This window comes from Neofelis nebulosa, chromosome 12, assembly GCF_028018385.1.
Source record: "Neofelis nebulosa isolate mNeoNeb1 chromosome 12, mNeoNeb1.pri, whole genome shotgun sequence".
Classification (NCBI taxonomy): Eukaryota; Metazoa; Chordata; class Mammalia; order Carnivora; family Felidae; genus Neofelis; species Neofelis nebulosa.
Window position 1 is genome coordinate 37,948,486 of NC_080793.1, and position 26,145 is coordinate 37,974,630.

The window sequence follows — 26,145 nt, forward strand, 5'->3', positions numbered from 1 at the left end:
TTGGTTATTATGAATAATGCTGCTATGACCATCCATATACAAGTTTTGTTTGGACATAAGTTTTCATTTCTTTTTCACTTATACCTAGTGGTATATTGTGGAATTGCTAGGTCCTATTGTAAATCCGTGTTTAACGTTTTGAAGAACTGCCAGTTTGTTTTCCAAGGCCACTGCACCATTTAATATTCCCATTACTAGTGTGTATGAGGGTACCAATTTCTTCACATTCATGCCTTTACTTACTATTAACTATTTTTTATTTAACCATCCTATCAGGTGTGAAACGGAAAAATTGTGTTTTTGGTTTGCATGTCCTTGATGACTAGTGATATTGAGCATTTTTCTTATGCTTATTGGAGAACTGTCCATTCAGGACCTTTCTCTGTTTATTTTTTTTTTTTCAACATTTTTTTTTTTTATTTATTTTTGGGACAGAGAGAGACAGAGCATGAACGGGGGAGGGACAGAGAGAGAGGGAGACACAGAATCGGAAACAGGCTCCGAGCCATCGGCCCAGAGCCTGACGCGGGGCTCGAACTCACGGACCGCGAGATCGTGACCTGGCTGAAGTCGGACGCTTAACCGACTGCGCCACCCAGGCGCCCCTTTTCTCTGTTTATTAATTGGGTCTTATTTTTACTTTTGAGTTATAACGTTGTTTATATATTCTAGATAGAAATCCCTTGTCAGATATATGATCTGCAAATATTTATCCTTTTGTGGATTGTCTTTTTTTTTTTAAAAAGCAGGCACCACACCCAAGGTGGGGCTTGAACTCATGACCCTGAGATCAAGAGTTATATGCTCTACCAAGTGAGGCAGCCACCCCAGGCATTTCATTTTCTTGATAGCGTTCTTTGAGGCACAAACTTTTTAAATTTCGATGAAGTCCAATTCATCCTATTTTTCTTTTGTTGCTTGTGCTTTTTGGCTTCAAATGTAAAAAATCTTATCTAGTGCCACGATTCAGTTATAGAAATTTTTATCACTCTCACAAAGTCCCTATACTTTCTTTACAATGAATTCCCAAATTCACCCTAGGCCAATGATATGTTTTAGTTTTTCTAAATTTGCCTTTTATGGACATTTCATACAAATGGAATCATCAAATATGTGGTCTTTTGGTCTGGTTTCTTTGACTTAGAATATTTTTGAGGTTCATCCATGTTGATGCATGTATCAGTTTTTGCCCCTTTTTATTGCTGAGTCATATTCCGTTGTATGGCTATGATCAGCCAATGGACATTTGGATTGTTTTTAGTTTTATTTAGCTATTATGAATATTTTTGTAGCTGCTTTGAGTATTTGCATACCAGTCTTGGTGTAGACATAAGTTGTTGGGGTTTTTTGTTTTTTGAGAGATAGAGGGCGCAAGTGGGCAAGGGGCAGAGAGAGAGAGGGGGGGGAGAGAGAGAGAGAGAGAGAAAGAAAGAAAGAGAGAGAGAGAGAAAGAGAGAGAGAGAGAGAAAGAAAGAAGAAAGAAAGAAAGAAAGAGAGAGAGAGAGAAAGAAAGAAAGAAAGAAAGAAAGAAAGAGAAAGAAAGAAAGAAAGAAAGAAAGAAAGAAAGAAAGAAAGAAAGAAAGAAAAGAAAAGAAAAGAAAAGAAAAGAAAAGAAAAGAAAAGAAAAGAAAAGAAAAGAAAAGAAAAGAAAAGAAAGAAATTGGGCTAACCTGAACTGGGGCTCAAGCTTACCAGATGCAGGACTCGAACTCACAAACAGTGAGATCATGACCTGAGCCAAAGTCAGATGCTTAACTGACTGAGCCACCCAGGAGCCCTTGTTTTTCTTTCTTGAGAGGATTCCTTCGAGTGGAATTGCTGTATGATTTACTTTTTTAGAAATTGCCAAACTGTTTTCTAAGGTATCTATAATGTTTTATATTCCCACTAAGTATGAAGGTTTTAGTTTCTCCACATCCTCACCAACATTTGGTATTATCTGTTTTGTTTTGTTTTGTTTTGGTGGTGGTGTTTTGTTTTGTTTTGTTTTTTAAGTAGGTTCCACACCCAGTGTGGGGCTGGAACTAAGACCTTGAGATCAAGAGTTGCATGCTGTACTGACTCTGCCAGCCAGGCACTTTTGGTATTCTCTGTTTTTGTTTTTGTTTTTTTGTTTTGTTTTATTTTATTTTATTTTGGTAATAGTTTATTTTATTTTTGAGAGAGATAGAGTGTGAGCGGGAGAAGGGCAGAGAGAGACACACAGAATCCAAAGCCAGCTCCAGGCTCTGAGCTGTCAGCACAGAGCCAGATGCAGGACTCGAACCCACGAACCGTGAGATCATTACCTGAGTGCCCCTGTGTTTTATTATTGTAACTATGAGTGTACGTGTATAATGGTGTCTCAGGATTTTAATTTGCATTTCCTTGATAGCTAATGATGTTGATCATCTTTTTACGTGCTGCTTAGCCATTCATGTATTTTTTTTTTTTTGGTAAAATGTCTATTCATATTTTTCTGTCTTAAAATGGTTTAAATTATTTTTATTTTTGAGCTTTGAGAGTTATGTATTGTGGATAGAGATCTGTTATGTGTATGCTCTGCAAATAATTTCTCCACTTTATGATTTTTCTTTGAATTTTCTCGATGGTGCCTTTTTGTAGCACAAGTTTTGTTTTTGTTTTTAAGTTTATTTCTTTTGAGAAAGAGGTGCGTGGGCTGGGAGGGGCAGAGAGAGAGAGATAATCCAAAGCAGGCTCTGCACCAGTAGCCCAGAGCCCTACCCAGGGCTCCACTTCACCAACCTGAGATCATGACCTGAGCTGAAACTAAGAGTCTGATGTTTAACCACTGAGATACCCAGGCGCCCCAGAGGTGTTTGTTTTTGTTTTGCCCTCAGAGTTTTTAATGTTAATAAAGTTCAACTTATCCATGTTGAGTTGATTTTATCTCTGGTAAGGGTCACAGTTTTGTTTTTATATATGGATATCCAAGTTTCCTGGGTCCATTTGTTGAAAGATTCAGAGGTACCTTTGAGCAGTGTGTCCTGCTCAAGCCTAGGGCTTCCATGGCCAGCAGTCAGACTGCACGAGGTTGAGCAGAATGTGGTAGCGTGTTAGTCCTCTGTGGTGAGCAAAGAAAGGAAGGGTTGTTGACCAAAAGCCTTGGTCTCCTTTCAGTTGCTTTTGGAAATAACTTTGCGCCATGGCTGGGAATTTTGTGGCTGCTTTCGGCCGTACTACGCTTCCCAGCATGCACTGCTTGGGCCTCCCTTGTGCGGGGCGGTGCCAAGCCAGACCGACCTAGGAGTTTGGCTGCGAGGGAAGGGCTGAGCCACGGGTTTTGGTACCGAGACCGATTTCTCAGGGTTTTGGCCTTCCTGAGAGACTAGCAAGCTGAACCTTAAGAAGTACTACCTCTCCACTCAGACACACTCCCATCCTCTGACCCGCCTTAGCCTCCCTCTTGGTTTGGGCCCTGACTCGTTTCTTCTTCGAGTTTCCCGCGGGGACTAACCCTTGAAGACGACCAACCGCAGCCGAGATTTTGACGGCCTGGCCAACCAGAGACAAGGTGGAAGAGGCGGGGGTGGGAGCCGGCACAGCGTCCGGGAGAGAGTTTTTCCGTTTCCATTTTTCGCGTAGGGGGTGAGCCGCCCCTCCTGGGGCCCTAAGGGGAGCAAGGGAGTCACGGGGGGATGCAGAAGCGCACAGACCTTTCCCCGCTCGGGTGGGGACCTCGGCGAGGCCGGGCTTACCTTTCAGCAGCACCCTCCAGGGGTCTGGGCCCAGCCTCTGCAACCTTGTCGCACCAGACCCCTCTGGGCTCCTCAGGACTACACGCCAGCTGCCTAGACCTGTGGAGGGAAAAGAATGACCAGCTAGTTCGACAGGCCAAGGTAACGTGGTTGCTGGGACCCTTGCTTTGCAGCCCCAAAATATCAGAAGGAGGGTTTCCCGTGGATTTACCCCAGCTGACGGGAGGTATTGAGTTTGACCTTCCCCCAGGAGCCAGAAATGACTGGAGAAAGACATCCTTTGCCATTGTTGCAACGGGAGAAATAAGGATTCATCCTCAGTGATACCCCATTCCACATTTCGTAGGTGGCTCAGGACTTGCGTCAGTTTCTGAGAGGACAGCAGCTGGCCCAAGATGTGCTGGAAGGATTCAGGGGACTCCTGCATAGCCTGCAGGGTAAGCAGGATCCTCCTCAGGACGGTCAGTTATCCTTCTCCACAGCCAGAGACCAGTTCTGCATTTCTGGGATTGAGAAAATTACTCAGGGGGCAGGGAATCCTGTTTAAGGTACAGACAAGACTGAAATGGAATTCTCTTTGGTACAGATGAATCTCTGAGCCCTGCCATGCCCCCTCCCTCACTTCCCCTCACTCCCCAGCATTTGAAGAAATGGTCTCCAGGATGGTCCAATCTGAAGAACTTTCTGCCCTTTCCAAATTCTGTACAAAGGGTGATTCTTTATTGAGGCCATTTTGGTTGGGGTGATGTGATCTTTGGGTTTGGATCTTATCTGGGAAATCTTTCCTGGGAAAGTGGTCAGTGAGATCAGCATGTGTTTGCTTCAGGTCTCCCTGCAGCTGTTCCTGTTCTCCCCTTGGAATTGGCTGTTACCTGCAATTTCATTACCATGAAGGCAAGCCTGGCCCAGGGTTTCACTGAAAACCAAGCACAGGATATCCAACAGAGCCTGGAGAGAGGTGAGGGCTAGAGATTGCTTTCCATATCCCTGCCAGCCTGTTTGGGTTTAAGTCCTTGCAAAGGGGATGAGAGGAGCAATAAAATCTGTTACCGCCAGGGAGAGAGATGCCCTTTTCTTATCCACCAGGTGCTCCTTAGCCCAGGAGCACCTTTGTGACCTTTGGGCTCCTGCAGAAAAAGGAAACCAGAGATGAAGTCCCAACCTCAGCTGTATGTGTGTATCTTCTACAGTGCTGGAGACCCAGAAGCAGCTTGGGCCCAGACTGGAATGTGGGCTCAGGGGGCTGTGGGACTCTGTTCTCCATTATTCCTCTGTTCTGCTGGAGCTACTCCCTGCCCTTCACCACCTGGCTGGCCTGCAGGCTGCCCTGTGGCTAAGTACTGACTGTCTTGAGGACCTGACCTTGCTGCTGCAGACCTTGAATGGTAACCAGGTAATGTGGGAAGTAACCTGTATCTAAGGGCCTCTTCCCTTCTTTCACCCCTCTCAGCTGCAGTAGCATCATTTTGTGCTGGGAAGTTCTGCTGGGTTGGTGGTCAGAAGACCTGGGTTCTCTCCAGGACTCTTGATGACCTTATTTTGCTTGGTCTCTCATTGGGGGGATTCTCTTGAGTGGTTTTTAAAATAGCTTAATGATCTTGGATAGGGTTAGGGCTTTTATGATCTTGCTGAAGTGTCCTCATGGGCTTATACTGAATGAGAAGGTGCACTAGACCAGATCATCTGTGCCCCAAGTTTTTCTTCCTCCCTTTATCCTTGCTCTCTCTCTCTTAGAGTTGAGGGAATAGGAATCAGGAGGACCCTTGATTTCAAGGTCCAGCCAGGATAGACTGAGATAGGAGAAGAGGTGGTTATAGGCTTGGAGCTTCTGATCATCCTTCTTTCCTCAGAGTGAGGCCTCTGAGGATCTGCTGCACCTTCTGAAAACTTGGAGCCCCCCAGCTGAGGAGTCAGATGCTCCATTGACCTTGCAGGATGCCCGGGGCTTAAGGGATGTCCTTCTTACAGCTTCTGCCTATCGCCAAGGTCAGCTAGCAATCTGACTCATCCCTTCCTCCCCACTCCCTGTCTTGAGGAGTCCTTTGGCTCATACCTTCCTTGTCATGTCCCATTTAGCTCTGTGCTATTGTTCCCTGTCATGCCCCTTGCCTTGTAGGCTTCTTTAAGTTTACACCCTGATTGCCCTCAGGCCTCCAGGAGTTGATCACAGGAAGCCTGCCCAAGGCATTGAGCAGCCTGCAAGAAGCAGCCTCAGGTCTGTGTCCACGGCCTGTGTTGGTCCAGGTGTACACAGTCCTGGGGACCTGTCTTCGTAAAATGGTACAGTCTTAGGGTGGGTTGGGAAACCATGGGTGTTATGAATAGCTTTCTGCTTTGTGAGGTAGCTAAGGCTTGTGTTCTCTCACCCCTCTAGGGCAATCCACAAAGAGCTCTGCTGTACTTGGTTGCAGCCCTGAAAGGGGGATCACCCTGGGGTCCTCCGCTTCTGGAGGCTTCCAGGCTATATCAGCAACTGGGGAACACAGCAGCAGAGCTGGAGAGTCTGGAGCTGTTGGTTGATGTAAGGAACTGAAGATATGGGGATGGCTGAGGTGCTTGTATTAGGGAGAATAATCAAGTTGTAAATAGAAGGAAATATGGCTCCCAAAGATTATAGATATATTTTTTCTTTGTGTTCCTTTTAGGCCTTGAGTGTCACTCACAGTCCTGAAGCCCCCCAGCTTCTTATTGAAGTAGAGTTACTACTTCCCCAACCTAACCCAGCCTCACCCCTTCACTGTGGCACACAGAGCCAGGCCAAGTACCTGCTAGCAAGCCGATGCCTACAGATAGGAAGGTGAGGTTCCACTGCCTTGATCATCTGAGTTCTTCCCATTTCTGATACCTTCCCTGGGATGTGACTCTGCTTCTGTTCTTTCGTATGGACAGTATGGACAAGTCAGTGGTAGGACATAGGTTCCCACTCTTCAGTCTCCTGCCTTGCTGATGGACCTGAACTTAGGACTCTTCACCCAGACACTAACTCCTATATCTTGAAAACTCTGAAATCTCCTCCCAGATCCATTCTGTAAGGAGGGTAGATCCATAGTGAGCTAGGATTGGAGTTCCAAGACCCCACTTTTCCTACTCCCCAGGGCCCTTGAGCATCCCTTTGTTAGCTATGAGCCTTTGGAGGGCCCTGCTAATGGCCTAATATGAAGTTCATGGGCTATGACTTCTTAGGGCAGAGGACGCTGCAGAGCATTACTTGGACCTGCTGGCTCTGTTGCTGGATGACTCTGAGCCAAAGGTGGGTATGTCTTCAAGGTTCTCTACAATAGGGTGGGAGGGTTGGAGTCTAACTTTGGAGTAGAGCAGGACTACTGTTTTCTCTTTTTTCTTCTGCTGTTCTGTCTGTCCAAGCTGCGAGGCCAAACTAGGAAGTTCTCAGAATAAGTGGTCCAAGGTAGCAAGCAATGGGTGGTCTCCATGTAGTACCAGAGCCTGGTGAAGAGGTTGGGGATGGTGGCCAATGTCTCTTCAAGACACTGCATCCTCCTTCCACCCCAGTTCTCCCCACCCCCATCCCGTCCAGGGCCCTGCATGCCTGAGGTGTTCTTGGAGGCAGCAGTAGCACTGATCCAGGCAGGCCGAGCACAGGATGCCTTGACCGTGTGTGAGGAGCTGCTCAGCCGCATGTCGTCTCTGCTTCCCAAGATGCCCCAGCTGTGGGAAGATGCCAGAAAAGGAACCAAGGAGTCACCACACTGTCTATCCTGGGTCTCTGCCACCTACCTGCTTCAGGGTCGAGCCTGGGTGCAGCTGGGGGCCCAAAAAGAAGCAATTAGTGAATTTAGCCGGTGAGCCCAGGAAGCCAACCAGGATCCTAGGGGAAGTGTGGAGGGATAATTTGCTGATTGGGATCTGAGTTGGTAAGCTCCATACTTACCTACTCATCCCAGAGTTATTGAGGTCGACTCCTCTTCATCCCTGTTCTTTGTCCCACTTCAGGTGCCTTGAGCTGCTCTTCCAAGCCACACCTAAGGACAAAGAACAAGGTGATCTAGACTCTCGGTTTTCCTCTTCCCTCTTGGAAGTGGGGGTGGTGAATGTGTTGCCTCTCCATGCGTCCTAGCCTACTATGAGGCTTAAAAGAAAGGAACTGCAGATACAAGAAGAGAGAGAGGAGTACTTGGGGTTTTGGTGACTGTGTAGCAGGGACACTCTTTTGACTTTGGGGATGGTCCTCAGGTCCTGCTTCCAGCTGTGAGCAGGGGTGTATGTCAGATATGGCACTGCAACAGCTTCGGGTAGCCGCCCTGATTAGTCGTGGACTGCAATGGGTGGCCAGTGACCAAGATACTAAAGCTCTACAGGACTTCCTCCTCAGTGTGCAGATGTGCCCAGGTATGTATATTTGCATGATATCAGTTATGCCCAGATGCACAAGGACAGAGAGGCCCATGGGGGAGGTACTTGGGGATTAGTGGAAGAGTGATGTTCCCAGATAGAAGGGGATGAATGAGGTTGTACTGTATATACCTAGGGATATACCAGGTTTGAGAACACATGCAAGTGTATATGGAGGCCTCTCAGGAGTTTCTCAGTCTTCCCAGTGTCCTCAGACACAAAGACCAGAACCGTGCTGGGCATATGTTAGGGGGAAGCAGGGTCAGCTGAGCCCTTTGTCCTGGGCAGCTGTACCCAGGGATAGGAATGGTTGGGAATGAACTACTCTTGGTTCCATGTGTGAATGTAGACAAGATACTTTCTTGCTCTAGACTTCAGTTTCTTCTTTTATAAAATGATGCTTAAGGCTGTGTCAAATTCTAAGACTCCCTACTCTGGGGTGGGGCTATAGGTAATCGAGATGCTTCCTTTCACCTGCTTCAGACTCTGAGGAGGATGGATCGGAGGGATGAGGCCATTGCTCTCTGGTGGAGCCTGGAGGCCCAAGCTAAGTTGCCACAGGAGAATGCTGCATGGTGAGGCTGAGGCCTGTGGACTTGGGGCCAAGGGCATTTGGCATTCTGGAGTACTTGAGTCTATGGAGGGTGGTGGTGAATGAAAGGGAGGGAATGGCTGTCCAATTTTCTGCCTATCCTTTACCCTTAGACATCACTCTTTTTGCTCTCCAGGTCTCTCCCCCTGTACCTAGAAACCTATTTGAGTTGGATTCGTTCCCCTGACCGTGAAACCCTTCTTGAGGAGTTTCAGACATCTCTGCTGGAACCTTGTGACCTGTAGCTGCCATGTTTTTAAAAGCCTGAACTGGGGCCCATTTCTCCATGGGGAGGGCTTTCTGCTTTACCAATTTTGGGGAATGTGGGTGAAACTAATCATTCCTATATAAATCTGGCACTGAAGAGGTTGGTAGTAGTCTCGCCAAATTTGGCCTAGTTACTGCCATTCTGGTTTCAGAAGAAACCCTCCATGCCACCAAAAAGGCAATGACTTTGCTTATGATGCCTTTTTTCCTGTTTCTCCTTTTCTTTTGTTGAGTAAAATCTCATATTTATCTCTTGTTTGCCTGCTACATCTACTTGAGTGGGAAGACTCAGAGCTATCTGATTCAGTTGAGTGCTGGTTGTCTAAGATACCCTCTCCCAACATCGTCTACCTTATGAGGTTGAGTTCTTGGTGGAAGAAAGGGCTACAGGAATCCTTGCAGTGGCTTTGGTTCTTTCTGTTGCCTAAAAGCCACAGAGTCCCAAAGCCCAGGATCTGTGCAAGGTGACAGAATGAGTGGAGCTGGGTCTGGAAGGTGGTCTGGGTAGGCCTCTCGGGACAAGGGCAGGTATTTGAGTCTTAGAGGGGAGGGACAAGCATACCTCTGAGTCTGAGTGACTCCTCACTCCAACCCCAAATTCTAGAAATTTTGGATTTGACTAAGTCAACCATGTCTGTGTGGATATGGGGTGGAGGATTAATTAAATCAGCATGCTACCAAAGCTGATTATTTTATTATTTTTTTAAAGTAGGCTCCACACCCAAAGTGGGGCTCAAACTCACCACTTGGAGATCAAGAGTCCCGTGTTCTACCAACTGATCCAGCCAGGTGCACACACCCCTCCTTTTTTCCCCAAAGCTGCTTATCGAATTTAGTCAGGTCTAGCTTGCATTTGGGGCCCAAGAACTTCAAGTCTCATAATGCAATTTTCTTGCTGCTTTGGGTTCTATTGAATCTACTGTGTGTTCTGCGGTTGAAGAACTGTAAAGCCTATAGGACTAGGGTTACCAGAGGGTGCCAAGACAATACAGTGGACTGGATTAAGAGCTGAGGTGCTATTCAGACGGTTCAGAGTAGGGGTGGCTGGAACCAGCATTTTGAAGGAGTAAAGTGGGAGGTTAGGGTGGATCCTTAGATTTAGGAAGAAGATGGGTGTGTAGATTATCACTGCAACAGGACTAGACTAATGCAAGGGTTCAATCCATTGTGCCAGGTTCTTCAGCAGGATAAAATCAGGAGCCAATGAACTGGAGCCAAGTAGGAGAGTCCGCCTCCCAGGGATTAAAGGCTCTTCTCTCTCCAGTCAATTTGGCTCCGTCCTTTTCGTTGATTGGTCGCGAGTTCCAATCCGTCGAGGAAGCGTACCGCAGCGGCCAATTGACGTGGCGTTACTAGGCGTGTTGCATCCCTGAGGCGGCAGCCAGGCCGCAGGCAAATTTCCTGATTGGCTCTGGTCCGCGGGTTGCTGGGGAGAGGCGCGTAGGGGCGGGCGGGAGTCCCCAGGGCAGGCGCTGATTGGCTGAGGTGAGAGCACCTCTCCTTCCGATGATTCGGCTCTTCTCGGCTCAGTCTCAGCGCAGCGTCTGCAGCCGTCGTTTGAGTCGTCGCTACCGCTGCCCCCTCGCGGAATCAGAGCCAGTGTATACCGTCCGCCCACCGCCCCGGTGCCACTAGGAGGAAGCGAGAAGGAGGCCGCCTGCGGGTTTGTCGCCGCTGCTCGATCCCCGCCCGGGAGAGCCGAGCCCCGGCCCAGTCGGTCGCCTGCCACCCTTCGTAGCCGTTACCCTCGGGCCGCCACAGCCGCCGACCGGGAGAGGCGCGCGCCATGGCCTCTGGAGCTGAGTGAGTGTGTGCGCGCGCCCGCCCGCCCGCTGCGGGTGCGCGCATCTGGGGACTCGCCGCGCTGGGTAGGCCCAGCCAGGCCTGGCCGTGGGCGCGTCTAAGAGGTGGAGACTGGGAAGGAAGGAGAGAGGGAAGGAGAGGAAGGAGGCGAATGAGGGGCAGCGGTCCGGGCTGGGCCTGGCAGCGCAGCCGCGCGCCCCCTAGGCCGGGCTTGTGTTGGGCCTGGGTCGGGGCCTGGGCCAGATCGTGCTGTGTCATGCAGGCCCGGCCGGCCTGATTGGCTCCCTGGGAACCGCTGTCCGGTTCTTGTGAGGTCTGCGGACCCACATTGCCGGCGCGGAGCCCCGGGGCCTTGGGGAGCCCACCTGCGATCAGGTCTACCGTATGCTGAAGGCCTTTGGTCCCCGGAGAGACCAGGCAGGCCCCATGGGCCTGACGCCCTAACTGGGCCCGGTGGGCGTGGACTTTGGGCCACGTGAAGGCCTTAGAAGGCTGGAGACCGAGGCGGAGGCTGGAGCTGGGAAGGCTTGGAGAGCTCAGGGAAGCTCACCGCCTCCCTTTTGGAGCAGGGTCGGCCTGGGCCTTGGTTTCACATCCTCTAGACCTGAGTAGTGAAGGGATGTTCGGGAGAGGGCAGGCCCTGCGTTTTTTTTCTGGCTTTCATACTTTAGGCTTGTTACTATTCACATAAGAAAGCTTCAGTCAGTTTTTCTTGATGTTATGAAACGGGTGCCGGGGAAAGAACTTTTCTTTTCTCTACTGTTTTGGGCTTTTGCAAAAGTTAGAATCTCAGTTGGTAATTTGTGGGCCTTCCTCGATTTCAGCCTTTGTGGTGTGAAGGCTAGAGTTAAACTAGCTCTTTGAACACACACGGCTCCTTTCACCAAATGGCTGTGTTTAGAAACCTTGGGCTCTCCACCCCTCAGGAAAGCATCAGATAAAACCCGACCATCTCTGCCCGTTAAATTTAGAATCAAGAGCTTTAGATACTGAAGAAAAAAAAGAGCCATCCTGTGGAAACTCTTCTATGCAAATCACTTTCCTGACTTGAAGAAAATTTAGTTTTTTGAAGTGTGCTCCTTTTTTCCCCAACTTTCTAAATGGAGATGAAGTATTATTTTTTAAAAGGACTGCTACTTATTAGTACTGATTTTCTTAGGTTATGCAGTCATTTGTTTTCAAGACTAAAAATAAAAATTCAAAATTCTTGGAACCTGGCATCATAGATGGTTTCTAACCTCTAGGTCATCTTAATGACTCTTACCTGAACTCCCTCCAAGTCCCCTGTGGCCCACTGGAGTTCTGGAAAGGGCCTGACTCATGCAGGAGACAATGGGGGATGTCCTCAAAGAACCTCCAGGACTGCTGTTGGCTCAAGATCAGGCTGAAGATCTCTTTTAAAAGTTACATCCTTTGATCTCAGTAGATAGATGTGGAAGTAAATTTACCTTAAGGGAAGAGCATACTACCCATCTCCATCGCTAGAGTTAGAAATGGTAGGCAGATAGGCAGTTTTCCTAGAATGCAGCTTTGGGGTAACTGCTGATTAGAGGCATTTGGCACTTTATTTTTCCCTAGCCCCAGTCCTATAGATCAAACAGGAGGGTGGCCAGTCCTTGGAAGACATTTTGATGGGTAGGAGAGAGGGAAAATTGATGGGTTTAAATTGCCTTCAGCTGCCACATTGATCATGCTTGTTCTATAGGGTGTTGATAAGCACTGGAAGAGTCTGCCTGCTCTGCAGCATTGTGCCCAGAGTGCTACACTTTTATGTTGGGGAGGCAAGTTTAAGCTGAGGAAACTCCACTCTTGGGAACTAGTTTTGTTTTTAATGTTTATTTTTGAGACAGAGAGATACAGAATGTGAGCAGGGAAGGGGCAGAGAGAGAAGGAGACACAGAATCTGAAGCAGGCTCCGAGCTGTCAGTACAGAGCCCGACACGGGGCTGGAATTCACGAACCGTGAGATCATGACCTGGGCCAAAGTCTGCCGCTTAATCAACTGAGCCACCCAGGCTCCCCTCTTGGAAACTAGTTTTAAGGCCATGATTAAATATGCAGCCTATGTGAGAAAGAAGATCAGCAGAAAGCCTACAACTTTGTTTCATGAATGGGATTTGTATTTCTTTTTGGTGTGTCAGGACCCAAAGATGTAAAAGTCCCATAAGCCCTTAGCTGTTATTCTGGAGCATAGGCATTTTTTTTTTTTCTTGCATTGTGAATGTATATCCAACAGGAATACTGTTTTGTTGATTGATATATCTTTAGATCATAGGACAGTGCCGGGCCTCAAATGTATACTTGCTAATTTGTTGAGTGAAGGAATGATTCATGGAAGAGATTCCATTTTATTTCTTCACTTTCTCCATTGTCTGGCCTCCCTATATTGGTTAATGTTCAGATTTTCCTGAGCCTCAGTAAGAGGAGGTACCTCTTCAAATGGAGAGCCCACTGAGTCTAGTTAGTGATGGCTGGAGGTGAGCTAGGTAAGAAGTTGGTGTCAGATGAATGATCTTCAAGGAAATGATAGAAACTATTTAGACGGTTTAAACTGAGTTTAGACTTGGGCAACCTTAGTTTGGGTGAGGGATTTGGATTTGCTCCTTGTCTCGGCATTTCTTGGTTTTGATTTTTTGAACCAACATTGTGGAATTGTGTGTCTTTGAAGAGCTTTGTAAAGCTCCTTTTGAGCTTGAGGCTCTTTTTGAAGGTTCCAGATCCATTAGTTTAGTTTCGTTTTGTTTTTCCCAAATATCATGGTCTTTATGCTTGACATTTCTGTGGTATACAGAACGCACTAGCGTTCAGCAGGTTTGGCCAGTAAAGATGGTAGTGCTAATGATTGTGCTTCATTGTCCCCAGGCTTGCTTGGTGGGACTTGGGGCCTTCCTGAGCCCTACAGGAAGTTGTCTTGCTCACTTCATTCTCCAAGAAGGTTAGCAAAGAAAGAGCTTATGCTTTGTTCTGCAGCGCTAATCATTGTGACCATTAAAACCATGTACCAGGCATTGTATTGAACATTTTGCATTCATTATCTCACTTAAGACAGTAATTCTCTAAGATAGGTACTACAGTATTTGCTCTTTACATGTGAGGACATCAACATCCAGAGAGGTTGAGTAACTTGCCCAAATTCACAATTAAGCAGTGGCAGGGTTGGGATTCAGACCCAGCGGGTCTGATAACAGAGCCCCTTTTCTTAATTGCTATTCCATATTAAGATTATTGTCATTTCTCTAATTGTTATTCAACCTCTACTTCTGTTTAGTCTTCTCAAGCCATAGTTTCCTGAGTCTGAGGGAAGATCACTTGGGGCCTTGACATCTAGGATACCAGTGCTCAGAATACCAGGAGCTGCTGGAATGGGAATTGTATGTGCTAAATGTTATTCTTCATGACCTTGGCTCAGTATCCTTTATCTGACCTCTCTGGTGTAGGGACAGCTTCATTTATCCACTATTTCTTTCCTAAGTGTGAGTTTGAGAGACTGGTGCAGCCCTTGGGGCTGTTATTATGTATTGGGACTAACTTCATTTTCTCTTTCTAGTTCAAAAGGTGATGACTTATCAACAGCCATTCTTAAACAGAAGAACCGTCCCAATCGGTTAATTGTCGATGAAGCCATCAATGAGGACAACAGTGTGGTGTCCTTGTCCCAGGTAAGTTGGGTCCAAGGTCCAGTCTTTCTTTAATGCACTTCACTGGAGGGCTTTTCCCAGGTTTCTTTCCTCATTTTTTTTTTTGCAGTGACCACAGATAGAATGGGGCTTACTGGGAATTCCAGCCTCCAGGGCTGCTGCTTACCCCGTGGCCCAGTGACCCAAAGGCCTTAACCTTCTTTCCTCAGCCCAAGATGGATGAGCTGCAGTTGTTCCGAGGTGACACAGTGTTGCTGAAAGGAAAGAAGAGGCGGGAAGCTGTGTGCATTGTGCTTTCTGATGACACATGTTCCGATGAGAAGATTCGAATGAATAGAGTTGTTCGGAATAACCTTCGTGTACATCTAGGGGATGTCATCAGGTGTGTGTGGGGTTCTTAGCCCCTCAGGGATGGGAGGCCAGAGACAGCCTGAATTATAGGCAGGACCCTAACAAAGGCCTTGGCAGCTGCCATTAGCAGAAGCTCCTAGCCACGGGAAGACAACATAATAGGGTTGTGTTTCGGTTTTGATTATGCCTCCTTGGGACTTCAGAATTTACCTCTGCATTACTTTGGCATTTCTATGACTTTCATGATGCCTTTATTTATTTATTTATTTATTTTGCCAGAGGTATAATTTATCACATGTTGGATCTTGGTTTAGGATGCCATTTGAGGGTGTTTGTCTACCAAATGATCTCACTGTTGTGTTGGAATAATGGCTTGTGTTGGGGCTGGAGTGAGGTGGGAGTGTGGGCACAGAAGGTGGACTCCCAAGTAGGTTTTTTGTTTTGTTTTTTAATGTTTATTTTTAGAGAGAGGGTGAGAGAGAGTGTACGCACGTGGACACACAAGCAAGGGGAGGGGCAGAAAGAGAGGGAGAGAGAATCCCAAGCAGGCAGTACAGAGCCCAGCATGGGGCTTGATGTCACTAAGCATGAGATCATGGCCTAAGCCGAAATCAAGAGTTGGACCCTTAACTGACTTAGCCCCCCAGGCACCCCTCCAAGTAGGTTTTTTTTTTTATTTTTTTTTCTAAAGAATCCAAGTTAATCTAGAGGAGAGGCATAGTTTGAGCCAGATCCTGAATAACTTCAATCTGAGTGATTCTGGACTTAACTTTAGGCAAGAAAATTCCCTATCTTGGAGTCATTACTGGCCACTGCTATCCAGCCACCTGTTGCCTGGCCAGGAACATCTCAGATTTCCATTTTTCATGGATTCTAGGTTTCATGTAGCCTTCTTCATGGAGGTGCTTAGTCACTTTCTCAAGATGCTCTGACCACCTGGTTGAGATGATTGTTTTCAATTCTGTTTCTCTGATCTTGACACTTGTCTGACTGAGGCCTCCCTTTATAATATTGGGTTACTGATATTAGCCAGAATGGGTCATCTTTGGATATCTCTCTGAAGGTATCTCACTGATATCTCCTTACTGCGTCCTCATTTTGGGAGCTTTAGATGTATGGATCTTTCTTTTGGCTCACTAATTGGGAGTGAGCAACCCCAGTAGTTTATGTTTTTTTGTTTTTTGTTTTTATTTAAGTAATCTCTATACCCAGCTTAGGGCTCAAACTCATGACCCCACGATGAAGAGTCACATGCTCTACTGACTGAGCCAGCCAGGCACCCCTCCCAGTAGCTTCTAATGGCTATAGCTGCTACTCCACCTGAATATGATTTGTCTTAGTTCTGCTTGGCTGCTCCTTTGTCCTCACTCCCGCTCTATGTTCCTGCCTCTCTTCAGCTAAAGCCATCCCTGCCTTTTCTCTTTCGCTCGCCATCAGCTCTCTGTGCCAGGCCCTTTCAGACGCCCAGTGCTTGGGGCTGCAGTGTGGTTGGTAACATGGAGTCTGCTTGTCATCCTCAGCATCCAGCCGTGCCCTGATGTGAAGTACGGCAAACGTATCCATGTGCTACCCATTGATGACACAGTGGAAGGCATCACTGGCAATCTCTTCGAGGTCTACCTTAAGCCATACTTCCTGGAAGCTTATCGACCCATCCGGAAAGGTGAGAGAGAATTCTGGGGACTGAGCTTAAACATGGTTATTTGTAGGGATACCTGGGAGTAAACCTTGGAATGTCTTTATCTCATTCTCATATATGTGCTGACACACACATTCTGCACACATGTTCATGTGTACTTTCTCCTTCCCTCTTCCTCCCTCCCATTTTCCTGTTTCCCTACTCCCAGTTCCTGCTTCAGTAGAGTACGCTATATATATATTTTTTAATGTTTGTTTATTTTTGAGAGAGAGAGATAGCGTGAGTGGGGGAGGTGCAGAGAGAGAGGGAGACACAGAATCTGAAGCAGGCTGCAGGCTCTGAGCTGTCAGCACAGAGCCCGATGTGGGGCTTGAACCCATGAACCACAAGATCATGACCTGAGCTGAAGTTGATGCTTAACTGACTGAGCCACCCAGGTGTCCCTTTTCTCTTTTGTCTCTAAAGGAGAACTTGGGTCCTTTTGACTGTGTCAAGTCCAAAGTGTATTTTAATATTTAGCACAGCCTGACCATTGGTGGTTGTTGAGAAAGCTTGGGTTATATATAGCCCAGAAGTCAAAATCTTTATTGGCTTCTGGACAAAGGCCAAAACATGATGTGCCAAAATCCCATAAGGTTTTGTTCAGTGCCCTCTTGAATGACAGAGGGACTCTTCACAGTTTAGTTTTCTCTTCTTACCTGATGCTTAATAAGATGGAGGTGGGAAGGGAAAAATGGCAATGTCTAGTGAACGTGGCATTTTAGACCCCAGGTTCTGATGAGGAATTCTCACTTGGTTTGGTATTTGACATCTCTGACTGCACTTGTGTTAATTGCTCACAGGAGATATTTTCCTTGTCCGGGGTGGAATGCGTGCTGTAGAGTTCAAAGTAGTGGAGACAGATCCCAGCCCTTACTGCATTGTTGCTCCAGACACAGTGATCCACTGTGAAGGGGAGCCTATCAAACGAGAGGTGAGTTCTCTCCTTCATCCCAGTACCCAGTTTCATGATTATGAAGTGGGGCAGTCATGTGGTGACTACTAAAACTGTACTGTTTGGGACCAAGCTTCTTTCCAGAGGTGGGAAATCTCCCAACTATTCATTTCCGGACCTACATGTTACTTAGAAATAAGTGATAACCAGTGGTTTTTAAAATCTAGATTGAACCTAGAGGATCTAAGTAGTCGTAATAATTTTTGTAGAAGTGACAATTGATGATGGCATCTAGACTTTCACCTGTTTTCCAGTTTCCAGCTTTAGGTCTTAGGGCAGTCCTTCCTAGTAATACTAAGGACAGTCTGAAAGGGTAAAGCTATGCTAGAAATCTTTGCTTTGGGATTTTTACAGTGCTTCTTTGGGGCAGCATCCCCTCAGAGGGGAATCTTCTCATATAACAGATTTCTCTACAGCAGATTATAGAAGGATTTGGAGAAACTCAACTTTGCTGATATTTAATATTGCTGCCTTCTTTTTTCCTTTGTCTCCTCAACATTCAGGATGAGGAAGAGTCCTTGAATGAAGTAGGCTATGATGACATTGGTGGCTGCAGGAAACAGCTAGCTCAGATAAAGGAGATGGTGGAGCTACCCCTGAGACATCCTGCCCTTTTTAAGGCAATTGGTGTTAAGGTGAGCATCCTGGGCCCAGTGGGACATAATCTGGGCTGTGATCAATGAAGGCTCGGTGTCTAATCACAGAACCTTTTTTCACACGTATTTTTCACTATTCCCTTGGATTAGAGGGGGAGTAATATATTCTTTGTGTGAAGAGAACTGTAAATTTATTAAGCTACTAATGGTCTAGAACAGACCAGGTCAATTAAGTTTTTCGTTGCATATCTTTTTTTTCTTTGTCCTCACAGCCCTTTAAAGATGTAAAAACCATTTTTATGTCATGGACCCTATAAAAACAAATCTTCATAGTTTGCCAACTAACATAGTTTGCCACTTTCTATAACAGTGCTATCCAATAGAAGTAGAAATTTAAGGAAATTTGCATTGTGAAGGGTACTGAGTCCAAAACATTTGAGAACTGCAGATCTCAATGTAACTTCCTAACCATTTCCATATCCTGGAGCACACTGAAGATGGAATTATCCCTTTCTATTATGTACCATGCCAATAATTTTATCTTCTGTGTGGGCATTTCCCATGTGCAGCCTGTGGATGAGGCCACAGAAAAGACAGCTTCAAAGAGGAAAACTTGTGGTTGGTGGTAAGGAAAAGCATTCCAATATGATAATAAATCCTGGAGGGTTGTGATTTACTAGAGTGAGTGAGCCTCTGGTAATAACTCTTTCTTAGATGGCTAAGCTAGTCCTGGCCCTTGCCTGTCCAAAGTCAAGCCCTTTTGGCTTAAAGACCTCTTACTGTTTCCTAGTCCCAGGATCTTCAGACTTAGCCACACTGATTTCTTAGGAAGGTTTCTCTGCTCCTGCTCATAGTCTTTTATGTAACTTGGAATCATAAGTGTCAGCTCTCTAAGCATATTTTCTCTGCTAATAAGAGGAGGGAGTATGATCTGAAGTAAACTGTCTGTCAAGCAGCTAATGCTGAGGGCTCCTTACTGATATTGGGGTTGAGCTCTGATTCTCACTGTCTCTAGATAGAGCCATAGTCAAACCATTTTAGAGTGGTTGGGGTTGGGAGAAGGTGGGAGTCTGAACCTAACCATACTCTCTGTACTGGTCCCCAGCCTCCTCGGGGAATCCTGCTCTATGGACCTCCTGGGACTGGGAAGACCCTAATTGCCAGAGCTGTGGCAAATGAGACTGGAGCCTTCTTCTTCTTGATCAATGGTAGGAGACTTGGTTCACCTTGTGTTTGGCTGGACCTTATTCTGAGCTGAGCATGATCAGTCTTATGAGCTGGAGAACTCATGGACACGTTTATTTATATATGTGCACTCGTGTATATATCATCATCTTTCTTCTGCTGGGGTACATTACAGATAGAGAAGCAATAAGGGGAAGGTATTGCACTCTGGTGCCCCCTGCTCTATCCTTCCCCCACCCTTGAGAAAGATTGTGGAAAGGCTGAAAATATTTAGGGGGAGCAAGTTAAAATTTTTGTCTGCTAATTTATTTGAAAAGGTTTAGGGGAATATTTGGCTGAGACCAACTGGCTCTTTGAGAATGATAGAGATCCAACTGGTGTGCTGCTTCTCCTGCTCTGGGCAGAGGTCCCAGAACATGTGCTGTCTTCTTGACACTTAGAGCTTGAATGTGAGATAGTCCTGAGCTTGCCTGATAGTTTGAGTCCTTGGCTTCTCTCTAGCCTAATCTGCTGGCTGTCCTGGGGTAGGGTCTGGTATAGTCTACGAGAAAGTAGGCAGAGGTTACCACATTTTTGTACAGCATTTGTTTCTGGGCTGGGCAGATAAGAGATCTGATTTCTTTTGGGATTGAGGAAGGCTGCAGATTTGTCATTGGTTCTATTCCGTATCCTTTCAGGTCCCGAGATCATGAGCAAGTTGGCTGGTGAGTCTGAAAGCAACCTTCGTAAAGCCTTTGAGGAGGCTGAGAAGAATGCTCCCGCCATCATCTTCATTGATGAGCTAGATGCCATTGCTCCCAAAAGAGAGAAAGTAGGAACCTACCCAAGGGGATAATGGGGGTTGAAAGGTCCTCGCTTCACTTCTGACCAGACATCCTGTCCTGACAGACCCACGGGGAGGTGGAGCGGCGTATTGTATCACAGTTGTTGACTCTCATGGATGGCCTAAAGCAGAGAGCACATGTGATCGTCATGGCAGCAACCAACAGACCCAATAGCATTGACCCAGCCCTTCGACGATTTGGTAAGGACCCCAAATTTTTTTCAACCCTGTTCTTCCTCATAGATTATAGCTCTGCTGAACTTAATCTTTTTGATTCCATGTCTGTCCTTCATCTTAAGTCACCTAATCCAGAGGATTCCTTTTTTTTTTTTTAATTTATTTCTGATAGAACGTGAGTGGGGGAGGGGCAGGAAGAGGGGGACAGAGGATCCAAAGTGGGCTCTGCATTGACAGCAGCAAGCCCGATGTGGGGCTCAAACTCACGAACGGTGAGATCATGACCTGAGCCAAAGTTGGTTGCTGAACTGACTGAGCCACGCAGGTGCCCCAAATGCTGAGGATTTCTTGAAGCTCCTTGCAAGTGATAGGTCGCAGGGTCCTTTCCCTTATCCCATGTCCTATCTAGGGTGACCAACCATCCTGGTTTGCCTGAGACTGAGGGGTTTCCCAGGACGTGTAACTTTCAGTGCTAACACCAGGACAGTCCTGGGCAAACAGGGATGGTGGTCACCTTAGACCTGTTCTTTTCTCTCTCTGGAACAGAAATGAGCCCTGTCTGTGTTCATACACTGTCCTGCAGGTCGCTTTGACAGGGAGGTAGATATTGGAATCCCTGATGCTACAGGACGCTTGGAAATTCTTCAGATCCATACCAAGAACATGAAATTGGCAGATGATGTGGACCTGGAACAGGTGGAGTGATAATGAGGGGTGGCCCAGAGTTAGGATGTCTGTTTCTAGACAGTTGAAGGGAACTGGGTAAGGACACAAGCTCAAGATGTAAAGAGACTAATTTTGATTCCTGGGTGAGGGAAAGGAAGTGATTTGAGATTGAATTCAGGAAACTGGAGTTGGTGTGTTCTCGGTTGACACCACATTAGAGTAAACTGGAACTTTGGGGTCGGCTTTATTTCTAGGCCCCACGTCCAGGCTTGACTACTTAAAACCCAGCCAGTGAAAGAACTGCTGGTATGTGTTCAGGGAAATGGGAAGACCCACAGATAGGAGTCAGGGTAAGGGGCCAAGATTTTGTTGTCTCTGAGCCTCCTAAGGCATCTAGGTCTTAGACACAGAGTAGTAAGTAGCTCTTCTCTCTGCAGGTAGCCAATGAGACCCACGGGCATGTGGGCGCTGACTTAGCCGCCTTGTGCTCTGAGGCTGCTCTTCAGGCTATCCGCAAGAAAATGGATCTCATTGACCTAGAGGATGAGACCATTGATGCTGAAGTCATGAACTCTCTGGCAGTTACTATGGATGACTTCCGGGTAAGGATTGCACCCCCATCTCAGGTACACACACATGCACATTTTGACCTCACCTGGCAAGTCTCATCCCCAGCTGTTTTTTTGTTTGTTTTTTTTTTCCTTTTTCTTCTTAGTGGGCCCTGAGCCAGAGCAACCCATCAGCACTGCGGGAAACTGTGGTGGAGGTACCACAGGTAACCTGGGAGGATATTGGGGGCCTGGAGGATGTCAAACGTGAACTTCAGGAGCTGGTCCAGGTAGGGTAACTTGGTCCAGCGTAAGTTACTGCCTCAGAACAACGTAATTGAGCTTAGATGGTCTTGGAGTGTTGGCGGTTATTACAGGAATTGTGAGAGCATAATTCATGAATCTGTTACTCTCAGTTTGGAGACACTAAGGAGCCTGCTCCTAGAGAGCCTGATCTTATACCATGTTGTGGTTGGGAGGGATGCTACTGTTCGTTAAGTTTGTTTTAAACTGGGTGGGTATCCTGAACCCTCTTTCCTTTTCTTCCTAGTATCCTGTGGAGCACCCAGACAAATTCCTCAAATTTGGCATGACACCCTCCAAGGGAGTACTCTTCTATGGACCTCCTGGCTGTGGGAAAACCTTGCTGGCCAAAGCCATTGCTAATGAGTGCCAGGCCAACTTTATCTCCATCAAGGGTCCTGAGCTGCTCACCATGTGGTTTGGGGAGTCTGAAGCCAATGTCAGGGAAATCTTTGACAAGGTGAGTTAGAAGCAGCTGATTTTTCTGTTCACTTGCTTGGCAGCAAGGAAGCTATTTCTTTGGGAGAACTGAAATCATCTTGTTCTGGCAGTTCAGCTGGGGCAGTAAAGGTCACTTTAATTTCCTTTCCTTCTTAGGTCTGAGAGACCCAGTTGTGCTAATGCTTGAGTTCATCTGTCTCTCCCATAGGCCCGCCAAGCTGCCCCCTGCGTACTATTCTTTGATGAGCTGGATTCAATTGCCAAGGCCCGTGGTGGTAACATTGGAGATGGTGGTGGAGCTGCAGACCGAGTCATCAACCAGATCCTGACAGAAATGGATGGCATGTCTACAAAAAAGAATGTGTTTATTATTGGGGCTACCAATAGACCTGACATCATTGATCCTGCTATTCTGCGACCTGGCCGTCTTGATCAGCTCATCTATATTCCACTTCCTGATGAGAAGTCCCGTGTTGCCATCCTCAAGGCCAACCTGCGCAAGTCCCCAGTTGCCAAGGCAGGTGTAGCGCTATTGGTGATGTGCACTTTTATGAGTGCTCAGCCTAGTATGGAGTTTGGTTCCTGCAAAAGATTCCATTGGGGATTTCTAGGGTTAGCATTGTAAAGGGAGAATGGAAGATTTGACAAAAGATGGGACAAACTAAAATTAGGAGTGCTTGGAGTATATTACAGGGGAGGAGAGGCTAAATGCTAAGGTAGTTCTATTGCTTCTTTTAGGATGTAGATTTGGAGTTTCTGGCTAAGATGACTAATGGCTTCTCTGGAGCTGACCTGACAGAGATTTGCCAACGTGCTTGCAAGCTGGCCATCCGTGAATCCATCGAGAGTGAGATTAGGCGAGAACGGGAGAGGCAGACCAACCCATCTGCCATGGTGAGTCTGCAACTTTTCCCCATATGTGCCTGTTGTGGGGACCCAGGGACAATCTCTACCATGCTCTATAGAGTTAAGAGTGTAAGGTTTTGGAAAGATATCTGACCGATGCCCTATTAGCAGGGCATCAAAAAAGAATGAATACTGAGGGTTAATCTTTTCAGTCTGGAATTATAAAGGCAGAAAAGATATAGGTAGTCTATATATACTCTGTTTGAGGTAAGCTCTATGAAGGAAATCAAAACATGATTGTGTAGATAAACAAATAGAGCAGGATTTAGAACCTGGGATCCATAGACCTGTCCTTCGTTGGTGGTCCATGGATCTCCTGAAATTAAATGCAGAATTTGGTGTGTGTCTGTGTGTGTAAGCTTCGTAAAGATAAGGAATCTATATTATCTTGCATATTTCCCACTCTATCTTGGCATCATGATAGAGACTTAATGAATGAATAAATACATGAATGAAAGGCTTCTTTACCTTTTGTAGGGGTTCTGAGACATCCCTTCTTCTTCTCATAAAAGCTTAGAATGTATTAATATGGTTAATGCTATGGAGCACTCTCATAAGTCACAGCAATTGGAGTGGCTTCTCAGTGGAAGAGATAGGGTTTGAGCCAGCTTATGAAGGGAGAGTGTAAAGGCTAAGGAAATAAGTATCCCAAATAACTGGCTCAAGAAATAGGATTGCAGGAATTGGGGAAAACTGGGGTAGATTTAAGAGGGCATATGTTACTGGAAGTAAGGCCACTAGGTAAAGCATAATGTGGATGTGGTAAGCACTTTTTTACCTTTTTAAAGTTTAGGGGTTTTGTTGTTGTTGTTGTTGTTGTTAGAAATTGCTTATTTATTTTTAAAAGTTTATTTATTTTGAGAGAGAGAGAGAGTGTCTGAATATGCAAGTTGGGGAGGGGCAGAGAGAGGGAGAGAGAGAATCCCAAGCAGGCTCCGTGCTGTCAGTGCAGAGCCCAACATGGGGCTCAAACTCCTGAACTGTGAGATCATGACCTGAGCCAAAATCAAGAGTCGGATGCTTAATCAACTGAGCCACCCAGGCACCCCTGTTAATTTTTAAAATTTAAGTTTATTGAGATACAATTCACACATAGTAAAATTCACCCTTTTAATGTATAGTGTATCTGTGCATCTTGACAAATGTATTTTTAAGTTCTATAACTACTACCACCATTCGGATAAATTTCTGTCATCCCAGAAATTCCCTCCTGTCACGTTTTAGTCACTTTTTTCCACCTTAAGCCCCTGGCAACCACTCATGATTTTATTCATATAGTTTTGCCTTTTCCAGAATGCACTGACAGGTTTTGTTTGTTTGTTTGTTTGTTTGTTTGTTTGTTTTAATTTTTTTTAATGTTTATTTATTTTTGAGACAGAGAGAGACAGAGCATGAACAGGGGAGGGTCAGAGAGAGAGGGAGACACAGAATCTGAAACAGGCTCCAGGCTCCGAGCTATCAGCACAGAGCCTGATGCGGGGCTCAAACCCACGGACCACGAGATCATGACCTGGGCCGAAGTCGGACGCTTAACCAACTGAGCCACCCAGGCGCCCCTGTTAATTTTTAAAATTTAAGTTTATTGAGATACAATTCACACATAGTAAAATTCACCTTTTAATGTATAGTGTATCTGTGCATCTTGACAAATGTATTTTTAAGTTCTATAACTACTACCCCGTTCGGATAAATTTCTGTCATCCCAGAAATTTCCTCCTGTCACGTTTTAGTCACTTTTTTCCACCCTAAGCCCCTGGCAACCACTCAGATGATTTTGTTCATACAGTTTTGCCTTTTCCAGAATGCACTGACAGGTTTTTAAACAGGGCACTGATGCAGTTTTAGGAAGATTGGCCTTGCAACTTATTCAGGGTGGATTAGAGAGACAGGGAGACCAAAAAACTGCTACAGTAATGGGGGGCAGGAAGGTCAGGGAAGGAATCCAGGCTGGACTTGAGCTCTGGTGGTCTGTGTTTACCAACCCTGCAGGAGGTAGAAGAAGATGATCCAGTGCCTGAGATTCGCCGAGATCACTTTGAGGAAGCCATGCGCTTTGCTCGCCGTTCTGTTAGTGACAATGACATCCGGAAGTATGAGATGTTTGCTCAGACCCTTCAGCAGAGTCGGGGCTTTGGCAGCTTCAGGTAATTATATTGCAACGGGCAGTACTTAAGTTGTCTTAGGAAACTGTACAACCAAGGTTGTGGGAGTCCTAAGGAGGCTGGAGGGTTAATTGTGAAAATCCCACACAGGCCCCATCCTAACCCTCTTTTTTGGATCTGCTCTTCTGCATACAGATTCCCTTCAGGAAACCAGGGTGGAGCTGGCCCCAGTCAGGGCAGTGGAGGCGGCACAGGTGGCAGCGTGTACACAGAAGACAATGATGATGACCTGTATGGCTAAGTGGTGGTGGCCAGCATGCAGCGAGCTGGCCTGGCTGGACCTTGTTCCCTGAGGGTGGGGGCGCTCGCCCAGGAGGGACCAGGGGTGTGCCCATGGCCTGCTCCACTCCTCAGTCTGAACAGTTCAGCTACAGTCAGACTCTGGACAGGGGGTTTCTGTTGCAAAAAAGTACAAAACAAAAGCGATAAAATAAAAGCGATTTTCATTTGGGAGGCGGAGAGTGAATTACCAACAGGGAATTGGGCCTTGGGCCTACGCCATTTCTGTTGTAGTTTGGGGCAGTGCAGGAGACCTGTGTGGGTGTGAACCAAGGCACCACCGCCACTCCCCACAGTAAAGCATCTGCACTTCACTCAGTGCTACTCAAGCCCTCCCTTCTTCCCTCTACCCAACCTGGGCAGGAGGATGAAGGGCCACAGTTGCTGGGTGTTTATATAGAGTAGGTTGATTTTATTTTACATGCTTTTGAGTTAATGTTGGAAAACTAATCACAAGCAGTTTCTAAACCAAAAATGACATGTTGTAAAAGGACAATAAACGTTGGGTCAAAATGGAGCCTGAGTCCTGGCCCCTGTGCCTGCTTCTTTTCCTGGGAAGGGCCTTGGGCTACCCCTTACTGTCAAGGCACTCTTCAAATGTGAAATCCTGAGAGTAAGATTGCACCCTCTTCCCCTCCTGATTAACAGTGGTATGAACTGCTGCCTTGCCCCATGCCTGCATTATCACTGGATAGGATAGCAGTTGAGGGGTGTGCAGCCTGAAGAA

The 26,145-nt window shown here is 46.5% G+C and overlaps 2 protein-coding genes and 1 long non-coding RNA gene across 6 annotated transcripts; 2 read left to right on the top strand and 1 right to left on the bottom strand.

The window, feature by feature from the left end:
- Positions 1–1,647: 1,647 nt before the first annotated feature.
- Positions 1,648–9,156, top strand: FANCG (FA complementation group G). Of its 2 annotated transcripts, none has more exons than XR_009251626.1 (14): positions 1,648–3,839; positions 4,045–4,135; positions 4,525–4,656; positions 4,889–5,091; positions 5,549–5,684; positions 5,848–5,978; positions 6,073–6,219; positions 6,344–6,495; positions 6,882–6,948; positions 7,209–7,498; positions 7,650–7,696; positions 7,890–8,045; positions 8,532–8,623; positions 8,777–9,156. XR_009251626.1 is itself a non-coding variant. In XM_058695022.1 (14 exons), the coding sequence occupies exons 1-14, from the start codon at positions 3,639–3,641 to the stop codon at positions 8,883–8,885; spliced, it is 1,986 nt and encodes a 661-aa protein (XP_058551005.1). In that variant the 5' UTR covers positions 1,648–3,638; the 3' UTR covers positions 8,886–9,156. The 2 variants fall into 2 exon arrangements, 1 of the variants encoding a protein (XP_058551005.1); XM_058695022.1 differs by having other exon boundaries at positions 8,500–8,623.
- Positions 7,264–10,302, bottom strand: LOC131491734 (uncharacterized). The gene is made up of 3 exons (XR_009251627.1): positions 9,651–10,302; positions 7,588–7,678; positions 7,264–7,364 (listed from the first exon to the last, which is right to left on the bottom strand). It is a non-coding gene; the product is annotated as an uncharacterized LOC131491734 (long non-coding RNA).
- A 162-nt stretch (positions 10,303–10,464) lies between these two features.
- On the top strand, positions 10,465–25,935 carry VCP (valosin containing protein). Of its 3 annotated transcripts, none has more exons than XM_058695019.1 (17): positions 10,465–10,710; positions 14,258–14,369; positions 14,558–14,730; positions 16,220–16,362; positions 17,181–17,311; positions 17,836–17,967; positions 19,034–19,136; positions 19,791–19,924; positions 20,002–20,137; positions 20,697–20,809; positions 21,217–21,381; positions 21,495–21,617; positions 21,878–22,090; positions 22,280–22,588; positions 22,810–22,965; positions 24,967–25,121; positions 25,275–25,935. In XM_058695019.1, exons 1-17 carry the CDS (start codon positions 10,694–10,696, stop codon positions 25,378–25,380), a joined length of 2,421 nt encoding a protein of 806 aa, XP_058551002.1. In that variant the 5' UTR covers positions 10,465–10,693; the 3' UTR covers positions 25,381–25,935. The 3 variants fall into 3 exon arrangements, with proteins under 3 accessions (XP_058551002.1, XP_058551004.1, XP_058551003.1); XM_058695021.1 differs by lacking the exon at positions 10,465–10,710 and adding an exon at positions 13,627–13,645; XM_058695020.1 differs by lacking the exon at positions 10,465–10,710 and adding an exon at positions 13,982–14,081.
- Positions 25,936–26,145: the final 210 nt, after the last annotated feature.